Source organism: Oryx dammah, unplaced genomic scaffold (genome assembly GCF_014754425.2).
Source record: "Oryx dammah isolate SB20612 unplaced genomic scaffold, SCBI_Odam_1.1 HiC_scaffold_21, whole genome shotgun sequence".
Classification (NCBI taxonomy): Eukaryota; Metazoa; Chordata; class Mammalia; order Artiodactyla; family Bovidae; genus Oryx; species Oryx dammah.
The window spans coordinates 39157090-39173544 of NW_024070205.1; the positions used below are offsets into that span (position 1 = coordinate 39157090).

General features: G+C 40.6%; 1 protein-coding gene across 5 annotated transcripts in view; it reads left to right on the forward strand.

Moving 5' to 3' along the window:
* The window catches only part of VPS13D (vacuolar protein sorting 13 homolog D), a 266175-nt gene that overhangs the window by 102801 nt on the left and 146919 nt on the right, over positions 1-16455 (forward strand). For all 5 annotated transcript variants that reach the window (XM_040263469.1, XM_040263472.1, XM_040263473.1 and 2 more), the window contains 8 exons: positions 1032-1167; positions 2491-2538; positions 4689-4839; positions 4927-5137; positions 8518-8765; positions 10476-10667; positions 10973-11099; positions 12831-12973. In XM_040263469.1, the coding sequence (XP_040119403.1) occupies positions 1032-1167; positions 2491-2538; positions 4689-4839; positions 4927-5137; positions 8518-8765; positions 10476-10667; positions 10973-11099; positions 12831-12973 (1256 nt within the window). The remainder of the gene's footprint in view (positions 1-1031; positions 1168-2490; positions 2539-4688; positions 4840-4926; positions 5138-8517; positions 8766-10475; positions 10668-10972; positions 11100-12830; positions 12974-16455) is intronic.

The following is a 16455-nucleotide window of genomic DNA, read 5'->3' on the forward strand; positions in this document are numbered from 1 at the left end:
TGGCAAGAGTTCTGAACTTGGGTGCCTCCAGTGATTTTTAGGGAAAAAACAGTTTATAAAAAAAAATCTCTGCGCTGGGCACATGTACCTGGAAACCATGTTAGAATTTCCAGGGAAGAGTGGTGAGCATTTTTCTGTTCCACAGAGTTCCTGGAGAAGCTAATTATAGAACCATTCGCTGTATTTCTTAATAAGCACTGCCTCTGTTGTAGGAGCGGTTTGGCTTTTTTGTCATTTCCGTTTCCATGTTTTGAAACTCATTTCAAGTCCCACCTTTCTGCTTGAATTCATCGAAATAAATGCCTTCTCTGGCGTTTCCCCCTTTGGCATCCTGTCCCCCACTCCCTGCCTCCCTCCCCTCTTCCCTTCCTGTCAGCCTCAAGTCCAATTCCTCATTTCAGGCTTCTGGCTTGAATTAGGCAGAATCTAAAATAGAATTAAATGTGCAATTTCCTCCCGTTCCTCCTGTTCTGCCCACTGCCTTCTACTGCAGTTTCAGCAGAGCACTTTAGCCCTAAAACCCTGCAGGCTCTGTGTCTCATTACCCTGTCTGTAAGCTTCTAGGACTGAAGCCCAGTGACTGAGTGTGGTTCTGAGAGAAGCTGGAGATTCCACAAAAGAACCAAGGAGAAAATGTCGTTTTAGGCATTTCCAAGAGTGTGGTTATGTGATTACATTGCTAGTGCAGCATTTTCACTACCCCACTGTCCCACTTTTAGCTGATGTTATCATTTCATGAAGGTTCAGGTGTAGGGGTGGGTGGCAGACAGACCTGAGCTAGTTCACCTGGTTTGTACAGAGGGAGGGCAGTTGCCACTGTTACTCAAGCTCTGTACATCTTGCAGTTTTGTTTTAAGCATGAGACACAGTTAAAAATATCCTCTTGATTTCCCTTGCATTAGGTAATCACCAAAAAGTTTGGCCAGCTGGGTTTTTATGTCATTATGCAGTAAATCCGATTTCAGGCTTTGCTTCTACTCCTCCCTTGATAGGATTGTGCTTAATGTCTTTTTCCGTGTTCTGCCTGACAGACACACCCATGACCTCCGGATCCATCAACTGCAAGTAAGAGTGAATGGCTGGGAGCAAGTGAGCCCAGTGTCTGTGGACAAAGTCGGGACCTTTTTCCGATACGCTGCACCAGATAAGAATTCCTCGTCCTCTACGGTGTGTGGCTGTGGCAAGGGTGTTCATTGGCAGGGTTGTTGTGCCTTGGCCACACACCCTCAAAGCCAGGCAGTCAGACAGGCCTGTAGTAGCCTTGCTCTAGTGAAATCTTTTTTTTTTTTTAACTTTTTATTTTATATTGGAGTATAGCCTGATTGACAATGTTGTAATAGTTTTAGGTGACAGCAGAATGACTCAGCCATACATGTCCATTCTCCCCCAAACTCCCCTCCTATCGAGGCTGTCATATACCACTGAGCAGAGTTCCCTGTGCTGTACAGTGGGGTCCTTGTTGGCTATCCATTGTAAATGAAATTTTCTCATTCTTCATTTTTCCTAGCGCTGGGAAGAATACCCAAGATTATTTTGGGTCAGTCATAGGTGCTGATAATCAACATATAGATAAGCCAGCCAGTGGTTAGTTTAGGTAGAAAAACAGGACCTAAAATTGGCATCAACACAAATTACCCTACCTGTGCAACTCCATTTTATCCTCACCTAGACTAACTGGCAGTTTACAAGCTTGCCAAACATACATTGGCTTTATTCCACATATCATTATGCTTCCTTTATATTCTACCTTCACTACACTTTTATGAGGCTACTCCTTGATCCTTCTAGCTTTGTGTCTCCAAATTCTCCTCTCTGGCATAAAGACGAACATCCGCTGTTGTTTATTTTCTGGTCATGCATCCTCTTACATACCCTGGCCCTGATTTTACCCAGCTATAGTTCTAGAGGTTGGAGGCCAGCCTGGAGAATGCAGCATTCCTGACCAGAATGTGCAGGTGGAGGCTGGCATCCCAGCTGATACGGCCGCCGTGGGTGCTCTTGCCAGACAGTCACACTTCGAGGGGTAATGGTGTTCCTTGTTGAGTAGCCAGTGGTGACTAGGAAAGCACAGATTTGCAGAGATGTGGGAGCTTTCCTCATGCTCGCTTGCTTTATGAAATATGTTCTTGGAAGACACTGATGTTTTCATAGTCCGTCTCATGCCCCAAGTTTCTTAGAAAAAGAAGCTTTCTTTCAAGATTACTTTTTTCTGCCCAAGTTCACATCCAGGAACAAAAAGACCAATTCCCCCGAGAGACACCTTTCTATCGTCTTGATGCATCCTGGAGAATTTTGTGTATATTGAATGATTGTAAAAGGAATATTGCTTTTCCCATATCTTCCAAGATGCTTTTTCTTCATAGTAGACCATACTTTACCTAAGAGTATTTATAAACATCGCCCTTGCAAACAACTTAAGTTGTCATTGAATTTAACGATGCTTGTGTCTTAGCTCTGTACTGATTCTTTGACTTTGGGGATCTTTCTTAGATCGGCAGCCCGAGCAGCAGGACAAATATTATCCATCCCCAAGTTTATGTGAGTATGATTTTTCTGTGTCTCTGTGTTCACTGAGTGCACACATAGCTCCTGATGACCACTGGACTGTGTGGTTGGAATTTATCTTTTTCATTTTCTGTTAATGATTTCCTTCCTTTTAAAAGAACTTGCAAGGAAATGTTTTCACCTAACTTGGTATGTGAGACTGAATATTATAGGGAAGGAGGGAAAAAAGGGCAAATGTTTTGGTCCAAGGTCTCTTTTTCTAAGTTAAATATAAATTAACCTTTGTACAGCTGTATATATTTTACAGGTTTCCCCCCCAAAGGTCAACATGAAAGTAACTCAGAATGAAAAATAGTAAGATTCCCTCTCCCATTTGATTTTTGAAACATCACCACAGGATGACATTAAAAGGCTGTTTTGTGGGTTTTGCTTATAATTTCTTCTCACTGAGGATAGTAAGTTTTAAAATGTGAAATTTCAGATAAGCATAGAGGCAACAAGATCGAGACTTAAGACAGTTGTTACTGGGCCCTCGTTCTCCGGGGCTTTGCTGGAGAGGTGGAGGCTTTCATGATGATTGTGTCCTTCTGATAACGCTCTAGGAGGCTGTACTCCACCTTAACATTTTTTTTTTCTTTTTTAATTTAAGAAATTTATTTGTTTTTAATTGGAGGATGATTGCTTTACAATATTGTGTTGGTTTCTGCCATATCTCAACGTGAATCAGCCATAGGTATATGTATGTCCCCTCCCTCTTGAACCTCCTTCCAACCCGCATCCCATCCCACCTCCCTCAGTCATCACAGACACCAGGTTGAACTCCCAGTGTTACATAGCTCCTTCCCATTAGCTGTGTATTTATACATGGTAATGTACCTGTTTCAGTGCTAATCTCTCCCTCTCCTGCCCTTACTGTGTCATAAGTCTGCTCTCTGTGTCTGAGTCTCTATTCCTGCCCTGCGAATAGGTTCATCATATTAGGTTCTAGATATAATATGTGTTAATATACAATATTTGTTTTTCTTTCTGACTTACCTTACTCTGTATAACAGAGTCTAGGTTGATCCACCTCACTAAAACTGACTCAAATGCAATCCTTTTTATGGCTGAGTAGTATTGCATTATATATGTACTCCAGCTTCTTTATCCATCCCTCTGTCAACTAACATCTAGGTTGCTTCCACGTCCTGGCTATTGTAAATAGTGCTGCAGTAAACATGAGGGTACGTTTATCTGTACTCTTCCTTTGCATTGGAACTACCTGGAAGTTTTGGTTTAAAACATGGATCTTTTCCTTTGGTTGTTTCTTAGGTTGGTTTTCACATACTGTTTGTTTTAATGAAAAAACTAGCAGTATGGAAAGCTTAGATGTCCGTGTCATTTGTTTCTCCAATTAAAAAAAAAAGCAGTATCAATATATTCTGAGTACTCAGAGTAATAGTTTTAAAAACCTTCTATTTTACCTAACGTGAAATTTTATATATATTAAAAAAAAACACCCTAAATTCTTGGCACATGGTAGCGGCACAAAGTGTGTGTTAAATGTGTGCATGGACACATGAACACAAATAGGAAACAGTGGCTGCACCTATAAGATCGGAAATAAATCAGTTTCCTCTAGTATCTTGGATGGCATCATTGACTCAATGGACACTGAGCAAATCCTGGGTTTTAGTGAAGGACAGGAGACCTGGCATGCTGCAGTCCGTGGGGTCTCAGAGTCGGACACGACTGAGTGAGTGAACAACTAGTACCTTGAGTTTTATGACCCTTGGTGTCCTGTTAAAAAAAAGAGTAATTATTGAGCAGAACTTAGACAGTTATCATTGTGAAGTTTTTTTTTTTAAGTTTCTTTGAAATCCAAATGTTGGCTTTTTATAGGCATGTCAACAAACAGTGTATGGGCATATTGAGTAAATTTCATCACATTTAGGAAAAAAAGTTATTCTTCCTAGGAAAGGCATGCCACTACAAACAGCTCTTCAGAATTGGCTGTTATAATAGTGGGTATTAAAGGATATTCACTCCTATTAAAGCAGAGTGGTTTTAGAGCTTAATGACTCATTTCACTGAAGATATATAGTCATAGTAAGATGCTTTATGTAGGCCTTCTGACCAGTATTATTATACTTGGCGTGATTTTCAAAAGCCACGCTTTTTTATTATTTCTCTCTTTTCCATAGTTCTCTTCACTCCCACCCGTCCGGGTCGTCTTTGCAGTGACAATGGAAGGCAGTGCTCGGAAGGTGATCACTGTCCGATCAGCCCTCATTGTGAAGAACAGACTTGAGACGCCGATGGAACTGAGACTGGACAGCCCGTCAGCTCCAGATAGTGAGTTCTGACACTGCCTCCTTGTACCCTGAGCTGGACTTTGGGGTGGGAGACATGCCTGAGTGCTGACATGTGTTTCTGTGGCAGAGCCCGTGGTCCTTCCTGCCATCATGCCAGGAGACTCTTTTGCTGTGCCTTTACACCTTACTTCTTGGCGACTGCAGGCCCGGCCCAAAGGCCTGGGTGTGTTTTTCTGTAAAGCTCCTATTCACTGGACCAATGTAGTGAAGACTGCTGAAGTTAGTAGCAGCAAACGAGAATGCCATTCCATGGACACGGAGAAAAGCCGGTTCTTCAGGTAAGCATGGCACAGTAGTGCCATGTAGATTTTGCCATTTTTTTTTCCCTTTATGCTTTCTCTGAGGACCCTTAGTGATTCATTTGTGCTTATTGAAAACCCTAAAGTTCTTACTCCTTGAGTGTTAGAGTTCATAAGAATTCAAGAGTTAACCCTGGGCAGGAGAATGGCTGTTACTTACCACCTAATATTCATGGGAGAAACAACCACAAACCCAATCAATATTCACACATATGCGATTAGAAAGTCGTCTGTCTGCATCAGCTTAAAGAGAAGACACGGAAAGGGACTTCCCTTGTGGTTCAGTGGTTAAGAGTCCACCTTGCAATGGAGGGGATGCAGGTTTGATCCCTGGTCCAGGAACTAAGATCCCACATGCCACAGAGCAACTAAGCCCAAGTGTCCCAACTAAGACCTGATGTAGATAATAGATATACAAGCATATGTGTATATATATGTGTGTGTATATATATATATATATTTATTTATTTTAAAAAGAGTACATATCTGGAGAGGGAAGAAAAAACAATGACAAGTTCTGATTCCTACACTGGGGAGCAAAATCCTAGAGGTGGGAAATTTTCAAATGACAGATTTCAAAGGAATGTGGGTAAAGGTACATCTAATACTGACTTTTCTTGGGGACTTTGACAAAATTGTCATGTAGACTCCTCATTTCCTTTTCTGAAGAGTACCAATAATATGATACTAGAGTCAATGTTAGAAAAAACACTGGATTGCTATTGTGAGATCTTTCTAAACTTAGACTTTAAACTTGTTTAAATGAGAGATGATCAGCTTTAGTTTCCTTTATAGTAAAGACAGGCATATACTTGTTTAAGCAGATGATAAAGGAGAACAAGGAGAATATAAAGAATGCCAGTATACCCTTTATCCAGATTTACCAGTTGTTAACAGACTACTCTTTTGGTGACTTATAAAATGAAAAAACAATAAAGATATAAATGGTTTTGAACAGTGCTGTTAGGCAGCTTGTCACAATTGGCATTTATGAAACATTTTAACCATCAATTCCAATTGCATTTTTATTTCAAGTATCTGCAGACATTCATCAGAAGAGACCATCTCCTGGGCCATAAAACAAAGATCAACAAATATTAAAGAATTGAAACGCCTCACAATGTATTTCATTATTATGACAGTTATTAAGTTAGACACCAATGACAATAAGGTGCTTACAAAACCCCAAATATTTGCAAATTAAGCAATACATTTCTAATAACCTGTGGGTTCAAAAGACATCACAAAGAAAACAATATTTTTAAATGAATACTAATGAAAACCAGACATATTAAAATATGGGGGATGCAGCAAAGGCAGTCCTAAAGGGAAATGTGTAGCTTTTAATGCTCACATTAGGAAGTCAGGAAGACATAAAATCACTGCTCTAAACTTCTTCCTTAACATAGAAGAGCAAACTAAACACAGAGAAATAGGAAAAGAAAAGAAGTATGAGAATCAACAAAGTAGAAAATAAACAAAAGGAAAAATCAACAGTGTCAAAATTGGCTTTTTGAAAAGATTCACAAGCTTGATAAACCTCTAATAAGACCAATCATGTTGCGAGGCAAGAAAACCCAAATTGCCCATATAAGGAGTAGAGAAAAAGGAGAACTGCTCTAGACCCTACAGATATTAAAAGATTTGTTATAAACAATTTTATGTAAATAAATTCCACACTGGAAGGATAAATTTCTTGAAAGATACAGATTGCCAAAACTAACACAAAAAAGAAATAGGAAATTCAAATAACCCAATATCTATTAAAGAAATTTAATTTATAATACAAAGGCTTCACACAAAGAACATTTAGGACCATAAAACTTCACTAGTGAATTCTACAGACATTTAGGGAAGAAATCAGACAAGCTCTTTGCAGACTCTTTCAGAAAGTAGGGGAGGAAGGAATAGTTTTAATTCATTTTAAGAGGCCAGCATTCCTGATAACAAAAATGATATAGTTATTATTAAAAAAAGAAAACTACAAACTAGTATTCCACCATGAAGAGACGCAAAAATTCTTAACAGAATACTCCCGAATAGAATCCAGGGAGTGAAGTTTATCCCAGTAATATAATAAGCTTAACATTCAAAATTGATAAATTTTTTTTTTTTTTTAAAGCATGTGTGTGTTAATTGCTTAGTCATGTCCAACTCTTTGTGACCCTGTGGACTATACAGCTCACCAGGCTCCTTTGTCCATTGGATTCTCTAGGCAAGAATACTGGAGTGGGTTGCTGTTCCCTTCTCTATGGGATCTTCCCCATCCAGGGATTGAACCCAGGTCTCTTGCATTACAGGTAGATTCTTTACCAGCTGAGCTGTCAGGGAAGCCCTTTAAAAAGTATGAGACTTTATTTTATCAAGACTTCAGAATTCCGGATCAACCTATGGAAATCAATTATATGCTTATATTTTAGCCGTGAACAAATGGAAAATGTGATTTTAAGAAATACTGTTTACAGTAGCACCAAAATTTTTTATTATTTAGGAATCAGTCTAGGGAATGATATACCAGTCTTTTACCCTAAGAATTACAAAGCTTTGCTGAGGGATAGTAAAGAATCTGCCTGCCTGTGCAGGAGATGGGCAAGATCCCTTGGAGAAGGAAATGGCAACCCACTCCAGTATTCTTGCCTGAAAAATCCCATGGCTGGAGGAGCCTGGTAGGCCCTAGTCCATGAGGTCGCAAAAGAGTCAGACATGATTTAGTGACTAAACAGCAACAAAATTAATGAAAACCTATAAACTAAGTGGAAAAACAATCAGGTTCATGAATTGGATTGTTAGGATTTCCATTCTCACTAAATTGATCAGGAGATACAACCCGGTTGGTTATCAATAAAATGAGTTTTTTAAAAAATGGCATATGAACCAAATATGGACACATACAACAACATGGCTGAATCTGGTTAAAACTTAATGCAAAAAAAAAAAAAACCCAGACACAAAGAGTAAATACATCCTGTATCATTCCATTTATGCCATTCAAGAATAGATACAGCTAACTTATAATGATGACTATCAGAAACTGGTTGCTTGAATGATGGGGGAGGATATTGATTGGAAAGGGATATGAGGGGACTTTCTGGGACGAGAGAAATGTTCTGTAATTGGTTTTGGGTGGTGCTTATCGAGGTGTGTATAATTGTCAGAATTCATCAAACTGAACATGTAAAATCCATACATTCTACTGTGATTTGATTATGCCTCAGTAAATGTGTTTGGATTGAAAATTGCAAATATCTTACCAAATTATTGAACCATTTAAATGTTATCCTGTCTCAGACTCATCTAAGGAGAAAAAATTCAAGCTCTTCATTCAAACTGATGATTTTTACACCATTTTGTCATCACAGGTTTTGTGTGGCCATAAAGAAGGAGAATTACCCAGATTACATGCCCTCCAACATATTTTCTGACAGTGCAAAACAGATTTTCAGACAGCCTGGGCATACCATATACCTCCTGCCGACAGTGGTCATCTGCAACTTGCTCCCTTGTGAACTTGATTTTTATGTTAAAGGAATGCCCATTAATGGGACACTGAAACCTGGCAAGGAGGTGGCTCTCCACACAGCTGATACCTCCCAGAACATTGAACTGGGTAAGGGTTTAGTCAAATAATGATTTGTAATTATTCTGTGAAAGTGTCAGTGGATATCTTATGACTATTTGGCATACATTTTGGAGAAATCGTAGCACATATAATACTGCAGTAAGTTGGCTCGGGGACTTCCTTGGTGGTCCAGTGGTTAAGACGTCACGTTCCAACGCAGGGGGTATGAGTTTGATCCCTGGTCGAACAGTTAAGATCCGACGTGCTTCTAGGCCAAAAATCCAAAACATAAAACAGGAAAATATTGTAACAAATTCAATAAAGACTTTAAACAATGATCCACATCAAAAGGAAAAAAATGCGCCAGCTCAGAGGATTTGTGCAGTTAAAAAAGCAAAACTTCTAACATAGAAAATCGTTGAAACAAAAAAACTGAACAAAACTAAAAGATCTCAAGGCAAGCACTCAACATAACCTTTTTTCTTGTGTTGCTCACTTGATGTGTGACTAAAGGAAGTCATTTTGTCTTTTCAGACCATGCTTTTTACCAGCTGTAGAATGAACAAAATCATATATCTCTCCCCTTTCAGGAAAGGGGAAAACATTTGCCAAGCACGCTCAGAACCCCAGGCAGTATGTCAAATACTTTGCCACACATGTTTTCGTGTAATCCTTACAGCAGTAGTTATGAGTCCCATTTTACTGATGAAGACATTGAGGTTTGGAGTAGTTAATACATCAAGTCATTTTCAGTTGTAGGGATGGATGAAGTGACGGTAGAGAGAGTCACTGTGATAATCTGTAGCTCTTGTAGCAAGAGGGTCCTTCCGGATTTGGGACAGAAAGAATGTTTCTTTAAGGCTGCTGTAGACATGTTGAATAATAAGGATGTAGATATTTACCTTTTTTACAGTTTTGTAAGTGATTTCATTCTGTCATCTCATTTGATCTTCACAACAATGGATGTCTTAGGCAGAGAGACAGCTGTGGCCCCCATTTTACTGATAAGGAACCTGAAACTCATTGAACTTCAGCAGTGTGTCCCACAGGGACAAGCTTACATTTTTGAATACGTAAATCCTTGAGCTTAATCTCGAAAAGAAGAAATACTGCAACCCTACTTGTCTGTTTAAAGAAAAAATAGGTCTTTGCTCCGATATTTAAATGTTTCTTCAACAAATATTTACTGAGCCTCTGTATAGAATGGAAATGCCCTCCCACCCTCCATCACTATGTGCTCTTTGAGCACTCCTTGTCTTCACTCCCATTGTTTTAGGGAGCATCACTTTTAATAAGAAGCTCTTGAAGTAGATACTGCTGTTACCCTTTGCGGCAGATGGACACAGTGAAGTTAAATAGCTTGTCCCATGTCACACAGCTGTGAGGACAGACTTGGAATTTGAAGCCAGGCAGTGAGGCTGCAGAAAACCTTAACTCTTATCCTATACTTGGCGTTTATTGGGTTTCAGACACCCAGCTGAGGGCCTGTATAGTCAACTCTTGAATAACCAGAGCTGTGACTGATAACTTTCATTCTTCTAATTATTACACGATTCAGACTCTCTAGTGTGACTTCTAGACCATATTTATTCTCACCCCAGCTAAAGGGAGATGGCCATTCTAATAAGGTTTCTGCCAGTTGAATGAATACTGTAGTTACTGACTTTTCCAAGAGGAATCAAATTTAGTTTGGCTATGGGCTATTTTGACAAACTATAAAGTGAAACTCAGAAAGATAGTGGTTTTATCTTTCTTTAGGAGTGTCCCTGGAGAATTTTCCACTCTGCAAAGAATTGCTCATTCCACCCGGAACCCAAAACTATATGGTAAGAATGAGGCTCTATGACACCAACCGGCGGCAGCTGAACCTCACCATCCGGATTGTGTGTCGAGCAGAAGGATCTTTGAAGATCTTCATTTCAGCTCCGTATTGGTTGATTAACAAAACTGGTATGTACAGAGGCTGCTCCAGTCAGCCTTTGGAGTCGGTCATGGGAATTCAGATTTATTTGCTCCACACGCTAAATGGAGCCAATGCAAACAGATTACCTCAACAGTGTAAGCTGCTGAACCTTTCTCACTCCGTAGAAGTGCTTTAATCATGGTCAAGACTGGCCTTTTGGACGACTGAGTCCATTGAATAAATTCAGTCATCACTTTTTTCCCCCTTGATGATATTTTTTCCTTTTATTATTTGCATCTGTCTTGGATACACTGGGTGGGATTGATATAAACATTTCCCCTCTTTCCTAAAGGGCTACCACTGATCTTCAGACAGGACAATGCAAAGACGGATGCTGCAGGCCAGTTCGAAGAACACGAGCTGGCCCGGAGCCTGAGCCCTCTCTTATTCTGCTATGCTGACAAAGAGCAGCCAAACCTGTGAGTACAGTTATTTATGGGAAGGGGAAATAAGCTCCCAGGGAAGGGGAAAATTAGCAAAGGCTATAGTATATCTGTGTAAGTAGAAATAGACTGTAGATAACCATCCTGACTTGGCAGGGGGACAGCACCATGACTTAATGGGATTTTTTTCGGATCTAATTTCTGTGTTATTTGATATGGAAAATAAACCATTTGGTTTTGGTGTATAATGAAAGCCAGTTTTACTTTCCATGTATTGAAGTGGTTCTATTCATAACTCTGCTGATGGTGAGAGACCCACATGCTCTCTTTTCTGCGTGGTTTCTCTCTCCTGGAAGCACTCAGCGCAAGCAGAGGAGCTGGCTTCAGAGGGAAGACAGGTTGGCCTGTTGGTAGAGAGCCTGCACCCCATTAATCCAATCTAGGCCATCTTGTATTAGATTCTGAAATCCATCTCTTTCTGTTGAAATAAAGTGTGCCATTTCAAGATCTCAAAGCACTCATTACCTGTTTAAACACAGGAAAAAGCAACAATTGTGAGGATTAGCAGACATGTCCTTCTTAATGTATGGTAGGGCATTAAGGAAATGACAACCCACTCCAGTATTCTTGCCTGGGAAATTCTGTGGAGGAGCCTGGTGGGCTGCAGTCCAGTGGGTCACAAAGAGTCAGACATGGCTGAGTGACTAAGCACAGGGCATTAATTCACTTTATTTATTTTTTCTTGAATTTGACATTCTGCTTTTTACAGTGGTCTTCTGATATTTAGCCTTAACCCAAAAATATGTAGGTGAATCTGACACTGCTAAAATGCCATACCCCATTATCTATGGAAGGATGCTGCAAACTTAGAGGAGGGCCACTCCAGTAGATATAGATGCATCTATCTACCTAGAGGTTGGGCTGGAGTCAGGAGAGGACTGACCAGGGTGCTGGCCAGTAGGAGACACAAAACAGCCGCTTGACATGGTCAGCAGGCCCAGGCTCACTGTTTCCCTGAATGGATCTTGACAGTTTTAGATCCAGCACTTGGAATTCAAAACACAGTTTGTTTTGTCCATCAAATTCACAGTTTCCAAAGCCTTTCCACGTAGATGATCTCATTTGATTCTCTCAACATTTGAGTGGATTAGGCAGCACAGTAAAGGAATGAGAAAACTGAGGAAGATGAGGAAACTGAGACCCAGGGAGAGTTATGTGCCCAAAGTTACATTGCTTGTTAGTGGTCAAGCTGGAACACACATCTGGGAATTATGTTTCCAGGATCCATGACAGGATGCTGGCCAGCTGCATGGTGCTTTGCCGTTATAATAGCACCAGGCCCTTGAATGAATGTACCATTAGCTGCATCTTCTGTACATACTTTTCTCGTATGTTCAGGGTATTTCGTGAACCCTTGAAACAACGGAGTCCGAAAAGTATCAGTTTGCTTTGAATCTTTGTTTTTCAGATATTGTAGCATTTTCCTCATGCCTTATGTTCCCAGAATTTATGTTTTCCCCTAAAATGTCTAGTTGTGGAGGTCAATACATGTCACACGTTGTTGAAGTGTGACTACCTCTCAGATTTAGTTTTGACCACTGATTAATTGCCTCTCTGTGTTTGGGAATAACATGAAAGTGAGGGAGAGTCAGTGTTAGAGTTCTAATTTTGGCCGACAGCCACAGCAAGGCTTCCTGATTAGAACAGGTAGAAAAGACTTTCTCATGGATGAATGTCTATATACGTCTTTGCTTTTCTGCCCCACAGCTGCACGATGAGAATCGGAAGGGGGATTCACCCTGAAGGCATGCCAGGCTGGTGTCAGGGCTTCTCCCTGGATGGTGGTAGTGGCGTCCGAGCTCTCAGAGTCATCCAGCAAGGAAACCGCCCAGGGCTGATCTATAACATTGGTGGGTTACATTTGGGGGAGGGGGAGAATTTAAACCATGGGCCGACAACTTCAGGCTTGGAGGGATAAGCTGGCCCTACATTTTGGTCTGTCTGCAAGTGCTGCTTTTCTCATTTGCCATTGGGTCAGGTATCCATTCTCTGAATGCTAGATTGATATAATCACAGACCTAGTCTAGGGATCCAAGGAGCTACCTAAACACTGCCCCTTTGAGGTCTGAGGCTGTTTAGTTTCAGACTCACTTGTGTCAGGAAAGTATCAGTTTGGCTTGAATCCTTATTTTCATGGCAGTAATAGGAACACTTAGAATGCTTTTCATCCTCCATTTCCCACGCGTTCATTGAAACTGCAAACCACAAGAGGGTAAGAAGCACTGTTTTCTTGAAACTGAAGCTGAGGGGTTAAGTGACTTGTCCAGATATAAAGGGAACGTCTGGGTTGGAATTAGGATTATGACTGAGGTGTGCACATTTGAGGCAAAAAATATAAAATGCACTTGGTGGTTATGGATAATTAGAAATCCCTAAGCTAGCTTAGAGGGCTTCCCAGGTGACTCAGTGCATCTGCAATGCAGGAGATACAGGTTTGATCCCTGGATTGGGAAGATCCCCTGGAGAAGGAAATGGCAACCCATTCCAGTATTCTTCCCTGGGAAATCTCATGGACAGAGGAGCTTGGCAGGCAATAGTTCATGCAGTCACAAAGAGCTGGTCACAACTGAGCACACACGACTAATCTAGATTGGTGCTTTAACACTTTACACACACAAGCTTGCTTAGATTCTAGAGGTGGGGAGCACCAAGGGAAGATGTGCCTATGCCTGTGTGCCTCCAAAGATGGCGCAAAAGATTAAGACAAACTTGATTTAATTATGTTCCAGATTTGAAGTGTTAGCAGTGCATCCTTCCTTTCCTATATAACTTCTGGGCTTTCAAAGCATTGTTTACTCTTGAATATTGGGAAACCATTGAGCTCTCTGTGGTAGTGGAAATGTTCTATCTTGTACTGTCCAATTTGGAGGCACTAGCCACACATGGCTGCTGAGCACTTGAGAGTACATTACTAAGAAATGTGGTGAGTGTGACAAAGAAACTGAATTTTTTTTTTTTTTTTTAATTTTGGTGCATACGAGTGGTCATGTATGACTAGTGGCTACTGTTTTGGACAGTGCTGATGTAGAGAGTCATGTTACAGAAGGAGAAATTGAGATGGTATTACTTAGCTGTTTGCCTTGACTCCCATGGAGTCAGTGCTTTGTTTAAGTGTTAGAGGGTTTATTAGTGAAAGACTCTGTTCCAAGTATAGTTTGCTTTTTTGTTTTTTAAAAACATGAATTTGCATGCATTCTTCCTTGACATGGAAGCTGTCTCCTTTAGAGTTGACATGAAGACTTTTAGTAGAAAAGATGAGCTTTTATCTGATCCTCCAGCTGAGGATCACAATTTCCATGTTTGTTCACTCCATCCCTTTAGGCAGAGTCCGCTTCATGCTGAGTTTGGCTTTCTGCTGGGGTGTCTGGTCCTTGATAGAGTTTCCAAAGCAAGCCCCTGCAGGTTGGCCGGAAGCCATAGTTGGGACAGATTGGAGGAAACATGGTGGTGCCTGTGCCTTTTCAAGCAGCTGGTGCTAAGGAAGCACACAGAGTGCTGGCTGCAAGGCACGGCGAGCTGTCCAGTGGAGCTATGCATTGAGTGCGCACACAAACTTAGATGCTGAATGCATTCATTAGAGCATGTCACTTATGTTTTTAGGGACAAGACTCTGTTTCACATTTCATTGTTACACTGAAGAAAGGAAGAGAGAGTTTGAGCTAAGATGAGATTTTATATAAGATCTTGGCATGTATTAAGAGAATTTGTAGAATCTCTTATATGACTATTTTTGAAGGATTGGATAGATAACTAGCTTCCTATCAGGAAAGTTGAAAGCACAGACACAAGTGGAAAAGTCAGGCAGGGCCTGACCAGGTAACCTTAACATGTACCTCCAAAAAGGATGATTTTGTATATTTTGATCTTATCAGCTATTCATTTGTTAAGGGTTTTCCAGGGCAATCTGAGATAAAAGGGAAACAAAAAAAATTTTTTAATTGAGTCTTGATGCTATAGACTCTTTCTGTGATACCAAATATACCTTTTATAGGTATATTAGTTGAGATCAGGCATCTGGTCCCATCACTTCATGGCAAATAGATGAGGAAACAATGGAAACAGTGGCTGGCTTTATTTTTGGGGGCTCCAAAATCACTGCAGATGGTGACTGCACCCATGAAATTAAAAGACACTTGCTCCTTGGAAGGAAAGTTGTGACCAACCTAGTTCAGTTTAGTTCAGTTCAGTCGCTCAGTCGTGTCCGACTCTTTGTGACCCCATGAATCGCAGCATGCCAGGCCTCCCTGTCCATCACCATCTCCTGGAGTTCACTCAAATGCACGTCCATCGAGTCGGTGATGCCATCCAGCCATCTCATCCTAGACAGCATATTAAAAAGCAGAGATATTACTTTACCAACAAAGGTCTGTCTAGTCAAGGCTATGGTTTTTCCAGTAGTCATGTATGGATGTGAGAGTTGGTCTGTAAATAAAGCTGAGTGCAGAAGAATTGATGCTTTTGAACTGTGGTGTTGGAGAAGACTCTTGTCCCTTGGACTGCAAGGAGATCCAACCAGTCCATCCTAAAGGAGATCAGTCCTGGGTATTCATTGAAAGGACTGATGCTGAAGCTGAAACTCCAATACTTTGGCCACTTGATGCAAAGAACTGACTCATTTGAAAAGACCCTGATGCTAGGAAAGATTGAAGGCAGGAGGAGGAGACGACAGAGGATAAGATGGTTGGATGGCATCACCGACTCAATGGATGTGAGTTTGGGTAAACTCCAGGAGTTGGTGATGGACAAAGAGGCCTGGCGTGCTGCTGTTCATGGGGTCGCAAAGAGTCAGACATGACTGAGCAACTGAACTGAACTGAACTATTACATGATAAAGTTGATTTCTGACAATTAATGCTTTTCTGTATGTCATAGAAAAGTGATGGGGGTATATCTCCCTACCCCAGTATTACTGAACGTTTCTTAGATACAGAGTTTTAGTGTTGAAAATATGTTACTCAGTCGTGTCTGACTCTTTGTGACCCCATGCACCATTGCCTGCCAAACTCCTCTGTCCATGGAATCCTCCAGGCAATAATACTGTAGTGGGTAGCCATTCCCTTCTCCAGAGGATCTTCCCGACTGTTCCAGTATTACTGAGCATTTCTTAGATACAGAGTTTTAAGGACTGATTTTGTTTCTGTGATTTGCTCAGTTTTTCAGCTATTTTTGAGATTTACAATAAAGACAAGTGAATTAGGGAGTTAACAGATCAAAATATTTATAATTGAAAGTATGTTGTGACATCTAGTTGTCATATCCTAAATTCACTTCTCTTTTTATGGTCTCTCAATACTTGTCTTTAAGTTCAGTTCAGTTCAGTTCAGTTGCTCAG